At 35.1% G+C, this 18,548-nt stretch overlaps 1 protein-coding gene across 2 annotated transcripts in view; it reads left to right on the top strand.

Annotated features, from left to right (window-relative positions):
- The window catches only part of HELZ (helicase with zinc finger), a 113,733-nt gene that overhangs the window by 37,089 nt on the left and 58,096 nt on the right, over positions 1 to 18,548 (top strand). For both annotated transcript variants that reach the window (XM_081161529.1, XM_081161528.1), the window contains exons 9-15: positions 26 to 101; positions 2,111 to 2,309; positions 2,763 to 2,870; positions 3,962 to 4,259; positions 13,328 to 13,595; positions 16,202 to 16,535; positions 17,349 to 17,479. In XM_081161529.1, the coding sequence (XP_081017655.1) occupies positions 26 to 101; positions 2,111 to 2,309; positions 2,763 to 2,870; positions 3,962 to 4,259; positions 13,328 to 13,595; positions 16,202 to 16,535; positions 17,349 to 17,479 (1,414 nt within the window). The remainder of the gene's footprint in view (positions 1 to 25; positions 102 to 2,110; positions 2,310 to 2,762; positions 2,871 to 3,961; positions 4,260 to 13,327; positions 13,596 to 16,201; positions 16,536 to 17,348; positions 17,480 to 18,548) is intronic.

Below are 18,548 nucleotides of genomic sequence, written 5' to 3'. Positions count from 1 at the left end.
ACTATATATCCTGATTACTCTCTAGGATCTTGTAATGGTTGGCATTTCCGCCCACCACCTAGGGGAATCACAAGCAGCGAGGAATATACTTTGTGTAAAAGGTAATGTGAATTTTTTTTTTAAACCCATGACATGTTTTTAATCAAAGGATAGTTAATTATCCTTCACTTTTTTAAAGAAGAGAATATGTGAAGGAAGAAGTGTAATGATTGAGTAAAATGGTTTATTTCAATTTGAAACAGAAGCCATAATGGTCATTATCATTAAATAATAAAAGCCAAAGCCATATTGATGAGTCTTCTTTTAATTGCAAAAACAGCGATATGAACAGAGACTGTTAAGGCTTGTTTGGAAGTCTCTTATAATACCAGTTGGATTGTTATGACTGAATTTAGTTGCTCGTCTCTTGCTTATGTGAAATTTACCTAAGTTATGGTAATTGGAATTATATAAACTGAAGTAGAAGATAAAATAGATGAAGAATTGTTGAATTATTTTAATAACTTTTCTAAAAAAATCTGTTATCTTCATGTAATCCTTATATAGAATTTCAGTAATTTATATTTGAAGGGCTAACCTTTCAGAACTTAATAATTATATACTAAGGTGGAAAGAATTATTAGTCACATTTAGAAGGTGAACTCTTCGGTTCTTTTTCTAAGAGCTAGTAACTAGTGGAATTTTAGATATAAAATCTCATTCCTCTAGATTACTTTTGATAATGAAGGAAGTTTGATACATGGTTTTGATGATTGCATAGTTAAGACATCAGATTTGATTTTATAGTACAAATAAACTAAGTAGTGAATTTTGAAAATCCTGGTGGAATCCTGTTGTAGGAGAGTTAGACCACAATCCACTTGTGCAAAGGAAATGTAAGAAAATTTATAGTCCAAAAGAGAATATCCAACCTTCAATTTTTAGGGGAAAAATTTAAAACAAAGCAGTAGAAACACAAAGAAATATTTGGCTCATTAAGACATACTTAAGAGAAACAAATGCATAATTTTAAACATGTTTTATGAAGCATAAGTGAACTTAAATAGGATAATTTAAGTTCAAGTACTTTATGTATCATTAAGAAAAGCTTTATATACACTCACCTTGTCAAAAAGGGTGAGCCACTTGATAATTTAAATTGTGCTGTGGTTCATTTTGTATTTCTTACTATCCATATTTTACCAGTTGAAAAACTACCTATGATATATAATATCACACCTCCATTTTGCTATTTATAGTTTAATTTTTATTTATTTTTATCATAAGATACTTTATTTTATTATGCTTCAGTCATTTAAGAATTGGCTGGACCAATAATTTTGGAGGGTATTTGAAACTTAAAAAAAATTAATGATCATAGTCTTGTATTTTTATCTGTTTTTGACTGCAGAATTGTCAATTGAATTTTCTGAGTCATAAACGCTGAGAGACCATTAACTCTGTAACCTTTAAAGTGAACACTTATGAATTTACCTATTGAAGAATTTAATCTACTGAATTGTGATTCTAATATAAAACTTGTATTCTTAATTTATTTAAAACTTCAAGCAAATTAATATAGTCCAGTATTTTCAATGAAATATAGGTAATAGTAATATAGAAAAGAGTAAAGATGAAAAGTAGAAGCCTTAAAAATGATAATTTAATGATATATTAAAGTTTTATTCAGAATGAAATTCTTTGTGGAAAATTTTCTTTAGGTCATATCATTTTGGGAAGTAGGGCATACCTGTGTTTGACAAACGAATCCACTTGATGTCAGTGTTGCTGTAAAAAATGCTGCTCTAAGAGGAATTGTCTAATAGAGTTGTTACATCACGAAGGAAGCTACCTTTTCAATGGTGGTTTTTGTGGGTGGGGGGTAGTTATTAGCACCCCCTTATTCCAAAGAAGGCCAGTTAATATGGGGAGTTGCTGTTTTGACAAACTGTTGTAAATGTTCTGTAAACCTCCTCATCGTCCTCTGTGCAAGACAGTGTGATAAATATGGCCTTTCAGGAGATTAAGTTTTGTTTTCGTTGTTGAAGAGTTGGAGGGCAAATGCTGAAAGTTTATTTTTTAAATGGTCCAACAAAGTATATGATAAAACAGTCTTTCCTATTCTACTTAGATTTTTAGAGCAAGGAATCTGTAGGTATGGTGCCCAGTGTACTTCAGCACATTCCCAGGAAGAACTAGCAGAATGGCAGAAAAGATATGCTTCACGGTTGATAAAATTGAAACAGCAAAATGAGAATAAACAGTTCTCAGGCAGTTACATGGAAACCTTGATAGAAAAGTGGATGAATTCATTATCTCCTGAGAAAGTGGTGAGGAAAATAAACTGCATTTTTTTGTTTGTTTGTTTGAAATAATGACCTTGTTTTAGTCTTGACTTTATTTGTGCTGTATTTTGGTTTATTTCATTATCCTCTATATGAAGAACTTGATTCTTGATAAAGTGTGTTTAGTAGCAAAAGGAGAACCATTTGCTAAAATAAAGCATAGAACTAAGCTGTTTGTTTGGAGATTTGCAGGCATTTATATTATTTTTATTCAGGGAGTTTTTACTGCCATTTTTTTGTTGTTTGTTTTCTTATGTCTCTTATTTTAGCTTTATTGTATTTTGTTTTTATACAAAGAATTGAAAATTAATGTATAAGATACCTTGCTTTGTAAACAGTTCCATCACATCTTACTGTTGACATTTACTTACTGTGCCAGAAGTTTTGTATGTTCTTTTAGGAATAATAAGCATAACAGTCCTTGCTCTCTGCTTTCAGCTGAGTGAATGTATAGAAGGGGTAAAGGTTGAACACAATCCTGATTTGACGGTTACTGTCAACACCAAAAAGTCTCACCAGACGTGGACCTTCGCTCTCACCTGTAAGGTATGAATTTAAGCTACTTAAATAATGGAATTTTTTCCCAGTTTTCTTAAAGCTTTTTTTGACCTTTAAATCTCTGTGTTAAAAGATCATTGAAAATGTTTAATCTAAGTACATTTTAATGTAGGTTCTATATTGTGCTAATGTGTATTTCTGTATTTTGATAATTAAAGGTACAATTTTTTTTTTTTTTTAGATTTTGAGATAAAATCTTTCTAGATGTTTGCTTATTTATTTATTATTTGGTAAAGAGGTCTTTGACATATTGTCTTCCAAACTTGGAACGTAGGATGGGGTTCATGGCTTATAATTAACTATTTGAAAATTGAATTGTTTAATCTGGCAGTTCTAAGATTTTAAAACAAGGACAACTTATTTTTATATTTGATTTGATGAAATCACAAATTCTGTAATAATGGGGTTATTTGAATAATGGGGTTATTTGTAATAATGGGATTATATTAAATAGACGTTTCACAGTGCTTCCCATCTTGAATTAAAATATTCAAACTTTAAGGATGAAGCAAAGTAAAAATTTCTGTGAATATATGCAGTGGAAACATTTTGTGTACTTTTTGGTGGTGTTCCTTCCACTGTACCATCTGCATCTTGGGATGAAAAATCTGGGCACATTTAGCTTCAGCCTTGAACCCAATCCAGTACTTTCAGGGGTAACTGCCCAGCTGTGAAGACTTCCTGCTTGAGGCTAGATAAAGCTTTTTTAGGCTAAGGGTGTGGAAAGTTGGAGGTCGATGGTCATACAGGGTAATAGCCATTGCCACAATGAAAGGTGAACATAATCCCAGAAAGAAGGAGAGCTAATGATGTAGCATAAATATATCACTTAAAAAAAATTTCAACTTTATTGAGGTATAATTAACATCATAAATATATCATTTTAACAACAGATTTTTTTTAACCATTCTGATTTTTTTTTCTTTAATGGCTTATGAGCACAATTTGTATTTTTAACATAGTATCTTAGAAGCATGGGAAAGTAAAAGTCCTTTATGGAAGTATTTTCATTGAAGAGCCCAATTACAATTGGATTTTCACCCCCTTGTACTCAATGAATTATTTTAACTTCCTTGTAGCCTGCAAGAATGCTGTGTCGTGTAGCGTTGCTTTATGATGCGCATCGTCCTCATTTTAGTATCATTGCAATATCTGCCGGAGATAGTACTACCCAGGTATCACAAGAAGTCCCAGAAAACTGTCAAGAATGGATAGGAGGAAAGATGGCCCAAAATGGATTAGATCATTACGTGTATAAAGTCGGGATAGCATTTAACACAGAAATATTTGGAACTTTTCGCCAAACCATAGTTTTCGACTTTGGATTGGAACCAGTACTCATGCAAAGAGTAATGATTGATGCAGCTTCTACAGAAGGTAATATTTAGACTTTTTCCCCTGATATGATGTATTAAAAGGCGCTATCGTAGCAACATTGAAAGATATGTATTGGCCCCATATGTTCCATGGATAGGGAGCGAATGACAAGGAGAAACGATCCCAAATTAATTGACTCACTTACTGTGTAATAGGAGAAGAATGGTTCACATGCCCTTTCTCTCTATACAGTCATCAGGCAAAGCTCTCTTTGAGATTCCCCAAACTAGATGATCAGGTTTGCCTTGGTCTACCAACTTCCTTTTTAAAGTAAGATGATTTTAGCACAGTAAAGCCTTTTGATATCAGTTTGGGTAGAATATCATTTTAATGGTAATTGTGAGTACACCTACAGTGTCTGTTTCCATGTCCGACTGTCCAATTAATTTTGATATTAGTGCATTATCTCTGAATGAAAAGTCCTAAGTATAAGCTTTCATAAGTTGGTTTTATACATTCACTAGTTTAAAGGAGACCCAGGCTCCTTTAATAGAGTCTGCTCTGTGTCCTTGGGAAGACGTCCCTGGTTTCAACATGTAGGCACCTGTAGGAGATGGTGACTTTCCTTGTACGTGGCCATATTGCTGCATATACCTAAGTTTTATGCCAAGATCCGAAAGGACAAGGAAAGGTCACGTCAGCTTACATTTCTTTGGCGTTTGGTTGGCTATATAGGTGCTTCATTTTATTTAAGGAACAGTGAGTGTTTAACAAACACTTCATATAGCAGAGCTGTACAAAACTTGCTTTTGTATCGACTGGAACTCAGCATGTTGGGGAGGATGTTTTTTCCTTTGTACCACACTGTCCCATTTAAAAAAACTGAAAGTTGTTTGGTTTTTTTCTTGAGCAACTGATAGGCTTCAGCATTTTGGATGTAGTGAACTTGTAGAACTGGTTCTGTCTCCTTCTGTACTTTAGCTGCTGGTAAGGTTAAAGCAACATTTGTGTCCAAATTGAACAGTTAGGCATTACTTTGTTGTATATATGTTAATATTATTCCCCAGACTCATTTTACCCTGATTTCTCACTTACTCTAATTTCTTTTACTTATTTTTATTTTGTTGTATTCTGTATCTGTCATCTTAGTACTCTTTGAAATAAGAATGTTATTTCCCATAGCCAAGCAGATGTGATAATTGACAAAGTGAAAATATTTGGTTTATATTTACTAATATAAATTTTTTCTGTAAAAGGCCAGATAATACTTTGTGTTGTAGGGCAGATGATCTCTGTTGCAATTACTCAGCTCTGCATTGTAGTGACAAAGCAGCTGTAGACAATATGTAAGTGAATGGGCATAACTGTATTCCGATAAAACTTTATTTTCAAAAACAGCAGGCTGGATTTGTCTGGCATGCCGTGGTTTGCCTGTTCCTGTACTGGTACATTGTTTTTAGAGACGAGAACTTGAGACAACTAAGAAGCACCCTTTTTCATTCATAAGGAGATTTAAATCATCAAGAGAGACCAATATGTATCCCTTCCTCAAATAGAACTCTGAAAATATGTTTTGGCTTACATGTGGGTTGTATTTTAGATTGGTGGATTGTAATTCATGACTCATTTCTCATAGAAATAGTTTGTATTGTCAAGAAACTGTACTACTTAGCAAAAGCCTATTTAATACTATAAAGTGTGAAATGTCTGAAGAGGATTTCAGGCACCCTCATGGACTTGAGAGGTTGAGGGGACGTTGGCTACTTTTTCTCAAATGTGTTCTACTTTTCTAGTTGGAGAAAAAGAGCAGTGGACAAAAAAAAAAAAGAAAGGAAGGAAAAGAACAGCAGACAGAGTTCAGAGTCCAATAGAACTGGATTCAAATCCCACTTTTCTACTTATTACCTGTGTGACCCTTGGCAGAGTACTTACCACCTCTGAGCTTCATGTGGAGCATCTGTAAATGGGGCTAGAAATTCCTGTCTTAGAGGATTATCGTGAGAATTAGAAATGAGCCTTGCATAATATCTGGCACATAGTAAGCGTTTAGTAAACTGTAGCTATTATTTTTATTATTAGCTATGATTAGGATAATTCCTTGTTATAAACTGAATGAAGAAAGTAGTAAGAGAAGAGGATGATTTTTTAAAAAATATATCTTTATTGATTTCAGAGAGAGGAAGGGAGGGGGAGAGAGAGAGTTGAAACGTCAGTGATGAGAGAGTCAGATGGACTGCCTCCTGCATGCCCCCTGCTAGGGATCGAGCCCGCCACCTGGGCATGTGCCCTGACGGGAATTGAACCTCGATCTCCTGGATCCTAGGTCGATGCTCAACCGCTGAGCCATGCCCGGCCTGGCGATTTTTTTTTAAAATGAGGACTGAGACGTACTAGCAGAGGGACTAAAAAAGCAGAGATGAAGAACAAAGTCATTAAGGCCACAGCACCTTCTGATCTTGGCAAGAGAAAACAATATAGGGGTTGGAAGAGAAGTTGTCCAAAATGACCGATATTTTGAGGGTGGTAGCTGGAAGAAATAAAGTCTTATTTCTGATGTTTCTAATGTATATCAGTTTGAAAACAAAATTTTATATATTTCGTTCAGATATGGTAGAGGGAATTAATACAGACAAGGATATCCTCCCATTTGGAACCAATACTATACCCTCCTTTTTAATAATAATACATCTTTTATCAGGTGACCTCTTTGCAGTTTGACATCTTTGCCTAATTTCTTTTAAACAAGGTTTTACTTCTACATAGTTATGTTATGGGAAATAATTGAAAAAAGTGTGAAGCATTTTCTTCAACTAATTTGGGTATGTTGTTAGAACAGTTTCACATAGTGAAATTTGTTTTTCAAGGACAGGAAAAATAAGTATTACAAGAGAACACTATAAAATGTGCAAAATACATTTTATGATAAGAGATTTTAACATTATAAAAAGGAAAACTAAAATCTAGGTTTAGGCAAGCTAGATGACATTTGGTTGATTATTTTGTCATTACTTACATTAGCTGACCTGTTATGCTAATTTTTAGTTCTTTGTCAGATATTTTTTTATACTGTTAAAATTCATGTCATTGAATATCTTCATGTTTTTGATAAGTTCTTAAATTTTTTATTGTGGGACTATATTGGTTTCACTGTGACTGTGTACAGAGTCCCAACAGAATTTTGGAGAAATGAAAGTAGACTATAAACAGTAATATTTGTTTCCTGCGTCTATCTTATTACTAGTTAGTGGGGTTTTTTTGTTTGTTTGTTTGTTTTTTTAAAGCTATTATAGCAGAGCGCTTGTCAGCAAAAAAATTGAGGGCAAAAGATTGTTTATGTGGAATCACAACTTTATAAAACATCCTGAAGTAATCAAAATGTAAAACGGGAATCTCCCATTTTTATCTTTTCCTGAAATATTTGTGTGGATAACATTCAGATACATTGAGAGCAAGAGACCTTCTTTGTTAAGTTGATGACAGTGTAACTGACAATCTGGCTAATTTCACCTCGAGCCTCAGCCAGTTCATTATTTGATCTTCCTTGGCCTAGAATTAGGAGAAAAGTTTTATTTCATGTATAAATTGGCCAAATGCAGCTGGGAATTGGGGAACTGGGTTAGGTCTGGGCTTTATTATGTTTCCATACAATTTTGATAACATTGTAAGTTATCACAATATAATTTGGTTTCTACACACACAGAAATGCAGTGATGATGTGAAACTAGAATTTGAGTAGGAAATATTTCTGTTACTTTTTCCACTTGGCTGGCTATTGTTTAAGTTTTTGTTCTTAATTAATGCTGGAAACATATTTCTCTCTCATAAGTTTATAAATTTGGGCCATGGTGGATCATCTTTTAGCTCCATGTTTCCAAAACTGTTCCACAGAAATTAATAGGGGTTATACACATTAATAACAGGTAAAGGGTTCCTTGTCCAGATACATTTGGAAGCAGTGCATGCTTTATTTTCCCTCAGAGATTCACACTGCACCTTGGTAATTAAAGGCTCAGTGTTTGTCAGACTGATTTGATCATGGAACTTAGTTTAGTTACATTAGTGCATTCATTACTCCTTGAAACTTAAGAATCAAGTTACATGGCAAGCATTTCTCATTTATTGTTCATTATTGAACTAAAAAGCCTACTTACCTTAGTTGATTCAAATTTGAATGGAAAAATCTCCACAGGTTTTTTACAGGTTTTTTACATGAAGCATCCAAACCCTTTTTGTTTGCAGGTCATGAATGAATTTTGCCCCCCTTTAGTCATTGTTTGGCAGTCCTGCAAACTGTAAAACATAACTTTAAATTTGTTTTTTTCAGTGTTTTCCCCTTTTTGGTGCCATCCAGGTTCAGAAAAGGATACAGTATGTTCTAAAAACTTTTTTTGGATTAAAGACGTGCTTCTCAAAAATGTGTGGTAAAAGACATCTACAAAAGAAGGAAGTTAGTGAGTTTTTCCCTTGCTTAGAAAACAAACTGCATTTACGCTTTATACCGCAACTTTGAGTATCAGAAAATTTTTTCTGGACAAAATTGATTTGGAATTCTGCTTTGAATATCTGAAAGCTACATGTTGAAGATTAATTCTTATATTTAAATTTGGAAATTTGGTATCACACATTTCTCTACCTTGTGCCTAGTAGTGCATGTTAACACTAACATTAAAATTTAGTATGAGCTTAAAATGATCTCCAACTGCCAAAGTAGTAGGTAAATTAAGAACATGTTATATATATTAAATACATAACACTTAATATTATGTTGTAAGAAAGCAATAAAATAGATTTTAAGAACTGTATACTTGTAAATAAAAGATAAATGTAACTGAGTGGAAGCATGTAAAAAGTATGAGATACTCCTATGCTGTTACTTTCCTGTTTTAACTTTTTATTAGCTTTGTAAAGAGATGGAAAATTAGGGAGGGTCATCATGAAAAAGCTGAGCAGTGTTCATCTTCTATGTAGCAGTTTTGGTGAAAAGAACAGTGTTGAAATGGATAGTTTAAGTGGTAGTTTGGGATTACTTTTAGATTTTACTTTATTGTTAATTTGGGTGGTCAAGACTTGTAAAGCCACAGACAAAAATGTTTTCTGAGGATAAGAGTGTGCTACCTGGTTTTGGAATTAGGAAACACTTCATCGTAGTCTCTATGCCCTGGATAAATATAGCTGGTTTTAACAGATTCCGTATTTAACCCGCATCTATTGCATGCTGCTTTGTGTGGCCCTTGTGCTGTCCAACACTGGATTTTCCCTCCCTCCCTCCTTCCTTCTTATCCACTCTCCAGGTCCTGTTAAGGACGTTTTCAAGCCGGCTCTGGACTGAAACAAATCAACCCTTTGGATGCTTCATTCGAATAGTAACTATGTGGCTGAAATGAGAGCCCTGCGGTTCTCAGTAATCAGAGTCAAGGGAAGTTGGGAAGCGTATCTTGTGTCAGACTAGTTATTCCAACTTCGAATTCTGTTTTGACAGTAGCAGCTCTTCACTTATGTTATCTTTAAAAAACTAAGTGTGTTCTAATTATCTTTAACTTTTGCTTAGAAATTTCTCTTAAAATACATTGATAGCGTCTACCTACCACCACTCAGGGTAACAAATTCCGTAGGTGTGTAATTTCTGTCAGGTTTGCTAGAAGATTTATTATTGCAGGAGTTGGTTAATAAGTCACTGTTAAACTCTCCCTGCTTGGTTTTATGCATATGGACCCTAAGCTGTTCACTTCTCATCTTTCCAGAGTGTTTTTCATTTTAGCCTAATCTAGGTTGCAGGACAGTCTTACCAAGGATGAACCGCATATGTCTGGGTTAGATGTTAGCAGATACCCATGCACTGCCAGTGGGGGTGAAATGAGCCCGAATAGTAGTCCCATCCAGTCCCCATGTGGGGACCTCATCTCCCTCCTCTATTTAAAGGGGAACTCTTAAGACCTTAATAACCTCTCAGCACTGTGAGTTAGGCAGGTAATTAAACAGGGTTAATAAGCTGCTGCTTTCAAGTGAGAGGATTGCAGGCAGAAGTTTGTCCCAAGTTCAGATGAAGTAGGGAAAGAGAGGTGTTTTTTGCAAAATATATCCTTAGTAGTCACTGGCCAGTTTTTGACTGAGATCAGTGGTTTGTAGACTCTTTGATGCTGGCACCCACGGATTTTTTTCAAGATTCTCTCTGCTCCCCCAGCTCCTCCTTCCTCTCTGTATTATATTTACAGTCATTAAAAAAAAAAAAAAAAGGAATAAAATTTAATTGTTTGGGAATTGTTTTGAAATTGTGCTCTCTGCTTGAAGATACTGACTTTAAGAATTTAATAAATACAGGGTGGGAATCGTGGCATTACATAGATAAAATGAGAAAAAAAATTATTTCTCACGCCACTTTTTCAAAAAAGCCTAATTACTTCTAGCCCAGAGTAGAATGACTTTCTGTATAATCTGCTTTGCATATTAAATAGGTGATACAAAAAGCTTTTTTAAAGGAAAGCTATACTGTTTTAAGTTTGTTATTATCCCAGTTACTTAAATATTGGGAACAACTAGTGACTTTTTAAATAATATGAACATAATAATGATCTAGGCATAGTCTGAATCAATTTCTTATTTAAAATAAAATTGTGAACTGTAATTCCCCACCCCAAAGGGTAGTTAGATGTCCTTTTATTTCCTATTAAATAGATTATTCAATATTACATAGAGTTTAGTTTTTAAAAATATTTTTAGCCAGGCCGGGCGTGGCTCAGCGGTTGAGCATCGACCTAGGATCCAGGAGATCGAGGTTCAATTCCCGTCAGGGCACATGCCCAGGTTGCGGGCTCGATCCCCAGCAGGGGGCATGCAGGAGGCAGCCGATCAATGGCTCTCTCATCATTGATGTTTCTCTCTCTCCCTCTCCCCTCTTCCTTCCTCTCTCTGAAATCAATAAAGATATATTGCCCGTCTGGGTGTGGCTCAGCAGTTGAGCGTCAACCTAGGATCCAGGCAATCGGGGTTCGATTCCTGGTCAGGGCACATGCCCTGGTTGCAGGCTAGGCAGCCGATCAATGACTCTCTCATTATTGGTGTTTCTCTCTCTCTCTCTCCCTCTCCTTTCCTCTCTCTGAAATCAATAAAGATATATTTAAAAATATATATATATTAAAAATAAAACATCCTTTAAAAATATTTTTAAAAATTGGTTATTTGGTTTGGCACTGTACCCCTTGCAGTTTCTCTTTTTGACTTTTGAATTAAGGAAGAAAATTATGTACATCCTGCTATTTTGATAGTAATTAGAATCTGATCTTTAGTGATGGTAAATAGGTTTTAGCAATGTGGGCATTTGTATAATTTACATGTATTTTTTGTAGCTATGATTTAATGAATAGTAGGCAGGGCCCAATTTTAGAGTGATTTAGGGAGAAAGTGTGGTTAGTCTACTTTATGAAACTTATGCAGTTGGTCCTTGAACAATGTAGGGGTTAAGCGCACTGACCCGTGCTGTTGAAAATCTGCATATAACGTTTGGCTTCCCGAAAACTTACCTACTAATAGCCTACTGTGGAGCAGAAGCCTTACCTAGAACAAAAAGTCGATTAGCACATAATTTGTATATATAGTATATACTGTATTCTTAAAGTAAGCTAGAGAAAATAAAATGTTACTAGGAAAATCATAAGGAAGAGAAAACAAATTTATAGTACTTATTGAAAAAAAATCTGTGTATAAGTGGACTTGCACAGTTCAAACCCTTGTTCAGGGTCAACTGTACTTATGAAGCTACTGCAAAAACAGTCCAGCATTGTCTCATCCAGAGTATTTTAAAAATGCAAATTTTCAATACGTAGATTATCTTTAGAGCTGGATGACTATAGTTATATTTGTGTTGCCATTTGAGAAATAATAAAACTGGTATGTAATAAAGTATGCTTTTTCATGGAGCAAAGGTTAGAAATTAGGGCAATTGCTTTTTTAAAATTTTATTACACTTTTACATTTAAATTAGGGCCTTTACATTTTAATCTTTCTAAGATATTAGGATAAGCTATTTTCTAATGAGCAATTTTTCTTGGTGGATGACTATATGTTTATAATTTATATATAGCATTTAATGTAGCAAAATCTCTCATTAAGCAAAACATAGTGATTGTGCGTTATGCTCTGATTTCAAAGATAGCACAGGATAACCTGTCTTTGTACTTTGGAAGCTAACTGATCTCTGTTTAAATTTTTTATTATTTTTCCCTAAAATTTTAACTTGAGTTGTGAAATCATCTTTCTAGTTACGCTAGATAAAAACTGGATCTCAGCCTGATTAGTCAGTTAAGCAACTTTTTTTCTTTTGGTTAAGTTTCATATTTATAGGTGTATGTATGTATGTTCCACCCAAGAGAAAAGTAACACACACTGCAGACAGTGAGGCTACCCAGTGCTCAGAATCTATGTTACGAAATATTTCACCCTGTGCTGCCGTTCTGCATATTTTTTCAGAGATGTCAGACTTGAATAGTCATTCATTTTGACATTGTGTCCTACTTACAGTATAATTTAACTGAGGCTGAAGTGGATTTTTTTCTAAAAAATGGCATTTGAATGGTACATCATACTGTATTTTAATGTAGAATTAGCAGTGTTTTCCATGAATATTTTCTAAAAGGTTTTTGTTTGTTGCAAGTGGACTTTTAGAGTTTCTCTGTGCTTTACCACACAGGAAAAGATTTAACCTTTCACAGTTTTCTGATCTTCTCTTTCTGTAACGGGGGAGATATTGGCAGTAGGAGGAGAAAAATGGTTGCCACCTGATAGGTTTTTGTCTTAGGAGGAACTTATCGTATCTTCTTCCTGTAGATTTCTTTTGACTGAAGTTAAATTCTAAATGTTAATCTGTATTTTTAAGCTGTTAATAACGATATCTTGTATGCCCTAGCCCAATGTAAAAAAAGATATCTTTTATATGAATTCCTATTTATGTTATTTTGTTAAGCTGGACAAAAAAATATTTCTGATGTAGGAAAAAGACTGTCAAATGGGTTTTTATATTGTTCTGTTTTTAAGAATTTTAACTTTAGCATTTAAAATTATTAAAATGTACAGTCCATTATTCAAGAATTTTAATGTTGTGTTCTTTTATAAATGTGTTTTTTGTTTCCATCTAGATCTTGAATACCTGATGCATGCAAAACAACAGCTAGTAACCACAGCTAAACGTTGGGATTCCTCTTCTAAGACTATTGTAGATTTTGAACCTAATGAAACTACTGATTTGGAGAAGAGCCTTCTTATCAGATACCAAATTCCTCTCTCTGCTGACCAGCTGTTTACCCAGTCCGTTTTAGACAAGTCATTGACCAAGACCAACTATCAGTCGCGGTTGCATGACCTTCTTTATATTGAGGAGATAGCCCAGTATAAAGAAGTCAGCAAGTGAGTTACATTAGAAACACTTTTCTTGTTTTTGGTTGCTCTCCCCTTTCGATGGTACTTTTCATTTTGAAAATGGCGGTGTGTCTACGTGAAGACAGGTAGTAACATGGTTGTTACTCAGCGGCTGTTATTCAGTAGCTGTATGTGAGCTTCTTAAGGCAAGAACTGTGTCTTGCTCATCTTGGTGGCCCTGGTGTTCAGTACTTAGTTCATTCCCACAAGACTGCCAGGTGCTGGAGTCCACACGCGTAGGCCCAGCTCCTCAGGAGGTTTCCGTTCGTCGCGGTCAGAGCAAGCACTCAGCGGATATTTGTTTAATAAATGGTCAAAAACTGAAAGAGAGCACATATTTTGAAAAGGAGTTTTAAGCATGAAATGATTTAAATCTTCAGGAAAACTATTAGATAATAATAAAATACCTTTATAGTTTTAATGTATTTTAGCCATATCCCACAGGTTAGGATCAGATGTTTAAATCAGAAGCTTATTTGAATCATAGAAAAAGTAATCTGTGAAATGAAAGTTTGAGTGAAGGAAGATGTTAATGAAATGGTTATTATGTTTGGTTGTAGCATTCTGCTGTTTAGTAAAATGGAACAAGCCTTAAAAATTGAACCACAGTTATGAGGCATGAACACATTTTTATAAGTAGTTTCCCCTTTAAATACAGCCTAACCAACATATTTTTCTTTCCTAAGCTGCCTTATTTTTATTTCCTCCTTTTTTATTGAATTTATTGGGGTGGCATTGGTTAATAAAATTATATTGGTCACAAGCTGCCTTATCGGTTCCTTATCATTAATATTATAAATAGATATTTAATACTCACTGAGGGATATATTCAGAAAAAGAAAAGTGAAAATTTAAAGATTCTTGTGTGTTCTCTATTTATAGATTAAATATGATCTAACTTTTGGAAAGTATTTTATTCAAATAAATACATGTTATGATTTACAAAGTCAGATAGAATATAGTTTTCATTACTCTAAGACTTTAAATTGTGGCCTATTAATGGTCTCTTAAAAGACTTACCTATTGTTTCTATAGATGGTTCTAATGAAATGGTCAGTTATCAAATACCAGGGACGGTGGCTTGTATCATGTGTGTTATTCGCATTATTAATAGGCATGTATTTTATTTATATTATTGTAGTTTCTTTTTCCTTGTGAAAGGAACATTATGATAAGTCATAAATATTGGGATGAAACAGAACTTAAAAGCTTACTGGAATCTTAAGAGACTATTTTGGAGTACCATACCAGACATTTGGAAATACTATAAGTTAACTTCTGTTTGTTTAGTATTTTATTAAAGTTTATAAATCATTCCATATACATTACTTTACATATCAATAGACTTATGGGTTATTGTTTTTAAATAGAAATTTATCTGAATGAAAAAAGAATGAACCCTACAAACTAGTGGAAGTGAGATTCTGACCAAGAAATTAAATGGATGAAAATTCACTCCGAGAGCACCTTGGAAAGGCTTCTAAAGCCACTTTAAGAGGGGCTTAAAAATATCTGCAATACGAAATGAGCACTGGTGGCAAACTAAGTTGGTATATTTCTGGAGGGCTACTTGGCAGTTTATATTAAGGGTCTTTAGAAAGGTTGAGCCTTGCCTCGATGTTGCCATGACTGGAAATTTATTTTGGATGTTATTCATTAGCAGAGAAGTGTCATTCATTGAAAAAGAATTTTATGGTTAGAAATTTTGGTAAAATCAACTTGGAGAGCATCAGTTTAATACAAGTCCATTGAGGTTTTTTTTTTTAAAATATATCTTTATTGATTTCAGAGAGAGAGGGAGAGAGAGAGAGAAGAGAGAAACATCAGTGATGAGAGAGTCATTGATCGGCTGCCTCCTGCACGCCCCCCACTGGGGATCGAGCCTGCAACCCAGGCATGTGCCCTGACTGGGAATCGAACTGCGATCTGGATCCTAGGTGGATGCTCAGCCGCTGAGCCACACCCGGCTGCGCAAATCCATTGAGTTTTAAAGTGGTGCCTTTCCTTTTGGTTCCAGGTGGTTGTAAAGCCTTATTTGCCCCAATGGTGTGGTCAAACACTTTCATATTGATAATATATAATATTTCATTTTATTAAAATAAATCACACTTAGCCTCATTTTAAATGCTCATACTGCTGCCCAGCCGGGCGTGGCTCAGCGGTTGAGCGTCGACCTAGGATCCAGGAGATTGGGGTTCGATTCCCGGTCAGGGCACATGCCCGGGTTGCGGGCTGCAGCCGATCAATGACTCTCTTATCATTGATGTTTCTATCTCTATCTCTTCCTCTCCTTTCCTCTCTCTGAAATCAATAAAGATATAAAAAAATAAATGCTCATACTGCTAAAAATGTGTATACTCTTCAACAAAATTTAATATGTATCTTGTTACTGAATAAGCGTTTATTCACTTAAAGTTTTGTTTGTTTCCAGCTTGGATTAAAGGCAGACAGATATGTAGTTTGTAGCTCAGTGGAATGGAATTGATAATGAAGTTTTGATTTTTTGTATGTTTATATTTGATTTATTTTGCTTTACTCTTCTAGTTAAGTTTTTGATGTAAAATATGTAAACTCATTTTCCACTTCTGATTTAGGTTCAACCTTAAAGTGCAATTGCAGATTCTTGCAAGCTTCATGCTCACTGGAGTTTCTGGAGGTGCAAAGTATGCTCAGAATGGACAACTTTTTGGTCGCTTTAAGCTTACTGAAACACTTTCTGAAGATACTTTGGCTGGACGGCTGGTGATGACCAAAGTCAATGCTGTTTATTTATTACCAGTCCCGAAAGAGAAGTTAGTACAGACCCAGGGAACCAAAGAGAAGGTTTATGAAGCTACTATTGAAGAAAAAACAAAAGAATATATATTTTTAAGGATATCCAGGGAATGCTGTGAAGAACTTAATCTTCGGCCTGATTGTGACACACAGGTATGTTCTGAAGTGTGGCAATGGTCTCCTTCTCAGCTGACACTCTTCTGGTTTGGTTTTCCTCCTTCTGCCATAACTGGAAGTGTTATACTGAGGGGTGGAGAATTGAACCTCTGGTAACTCAGAGAAAATCCACTCTCTCATCTAAGTAACATCTGAAATGTTACGGTTTTATACAAGGTTAAGTTTCTGATTATAGTTTTAAAACAGAAGTGGAGGAACAGATTCGAAGAAACTAAGTGATATCCTGGGACAGTTCCCACCTGAAGTTGTATCTGCTCCTTTCTCTTTGACTTTATGGATTCTTAGGTGAACTGTGTGTTCAGTCTGCCATATTTAACTGGAGAGCTAACCTTTTTTCTTTTTAACCATAAGATGGCGAATATTATTTATTCATAGTAAATCGATAGTGTCTTAGGGCTAGTTTTATCACTTGAGAGATGATATTTCACAGATGGTCTACTGATTGTATCAAATGTATTCTTCATAGGAATGGTGTAATCAGATAACATTTATCTAGAGATTAAGTAATTTACAAGTGCCTCAGTTTCTTCAGGTATAAAATGAGGTTAATAGTATATATATTATTGATACTATTAGATGAGATAATCTATGTAAAGTGTTCATTATAGTGCCTGACTAAATAAACTAAGCAAATATTACCTCTGATAATTATTATTAGAATATAATTGTACTTTAATAGAATCTCTAAACTTGGTCCCCCTAAAAGATTATCTTCACAAAGTATTTTAGTGAGCTGCAAGTGTTGAGGTTTACTTTAATGTTTTAAAAATGTTTTATCTTGTGTTTCAGGTTGAACTTCAGTTTCAGTTAAATCGATTACCCCTCTGTGAAATGCATTATGCGCTAGACAGGATCAAGGACAGTGGGGTTCTATTTCCAGATGTCACTATGACTCCAACCATACCTTGGAGTCCCAACAGGTACAAAAAGGACTGTCTCATTAAAGGGAGCCATGCTAATGTCAAATCAAATATCTGTATCAAACAACTTAGGCATACTTTTGTAGGAAAGCTGTTCTGTGTTCTTCAGGGGACATTTTATTAGTTGGGAAACAAGAATAAAAGAATGCAGCATTGAGGTCCATCACCTACTCACTTTTCCTTGGAGTCTAACTGGATTCCAGTGCTCTTCTCATACAGCCTTAATTTTATAGGATGCCAATCAATTTAGGAGTTTTTCTGAGGAGAAGTTGAATGGGAAAGTTAGGGCCTTTCTATATAGTGTTTAAAATAATTTTTGAATATAGAAGATGTTTTTGTAACTTAGCAGAATGGAGAAAGTATCATAGCAGATATCACTTCAGAAGCCTCTCTCAAGTTCATGGTTGTGTAAATATTTTTCTGCTTAAATTCTACTTGGCACTTCTTTACTTAGTGTAATGAAATACGATGCTTCTGTGTCGTTTCCAGAATAACAGCAGCGACGCTGCATGACTACGTCTCCTTTTCATCTTTTTCACTGGGTTTTATCTTCTTGGCCCTGCCCCTGCGCAGCTCACTCCCATCGTGGTTCTTTTTTTAAGTCTCAGTTGCTCTGTACAATAGAAGTTTATTTCTTGATCACTTGTGTCAATTCAATCATGGTAGGGTAGCTCTCTTCCACCTCTGAAGGAAGCTCTGGTATCTTTAGTAAATGGTTCCAAGGTCAGCGTGCAGCTGGCAGGTGGGGTGAGAAGGAGCACAGAGCCTCACAAAGGAAATGCTTATGGGCCAGGCCTCGAGGTGGCATATATCTCTTCTCATGTATCATTTCTCCTGGTCCTAAAAACAGAACACTTACCCTAGCGATTCTATCCCCATTTTTCTTTTTACTGCCAAATTTCCTGGTCAGGAATAGTCTGCATGTTTCTAGTATACTTATTCACCCGTCCTGTAGCCACCGTGCTCCACCTCCGCTGTCCTGGAGGAATCGCTGGCCCGCGAGCTGTAGGAACCCAAGCGGCTCGGCCCTTGTCTGGCTCAGCTTCCCTGCGCCCTTGCCAGCCTTCCG

The sequence above is a fragment of the Miniopterus schreibersii genome, assembly GCF_964146895.1.
Source record: "Miniopterus schreibersii genome assembly, chromosome: 16".
Taxonomy (NCBI): Eukaryota; Metazoa; Chordata; class Mammalia; order Chiroptera; family Miniopteridae; genus Miniopterus; species Miniopterus schreibersii.
The sequence above is the reverse complement of the archived record's forward strand: the minus strand, read 5'-3'. Positions and strand labels throughout refer to the sequence as shown.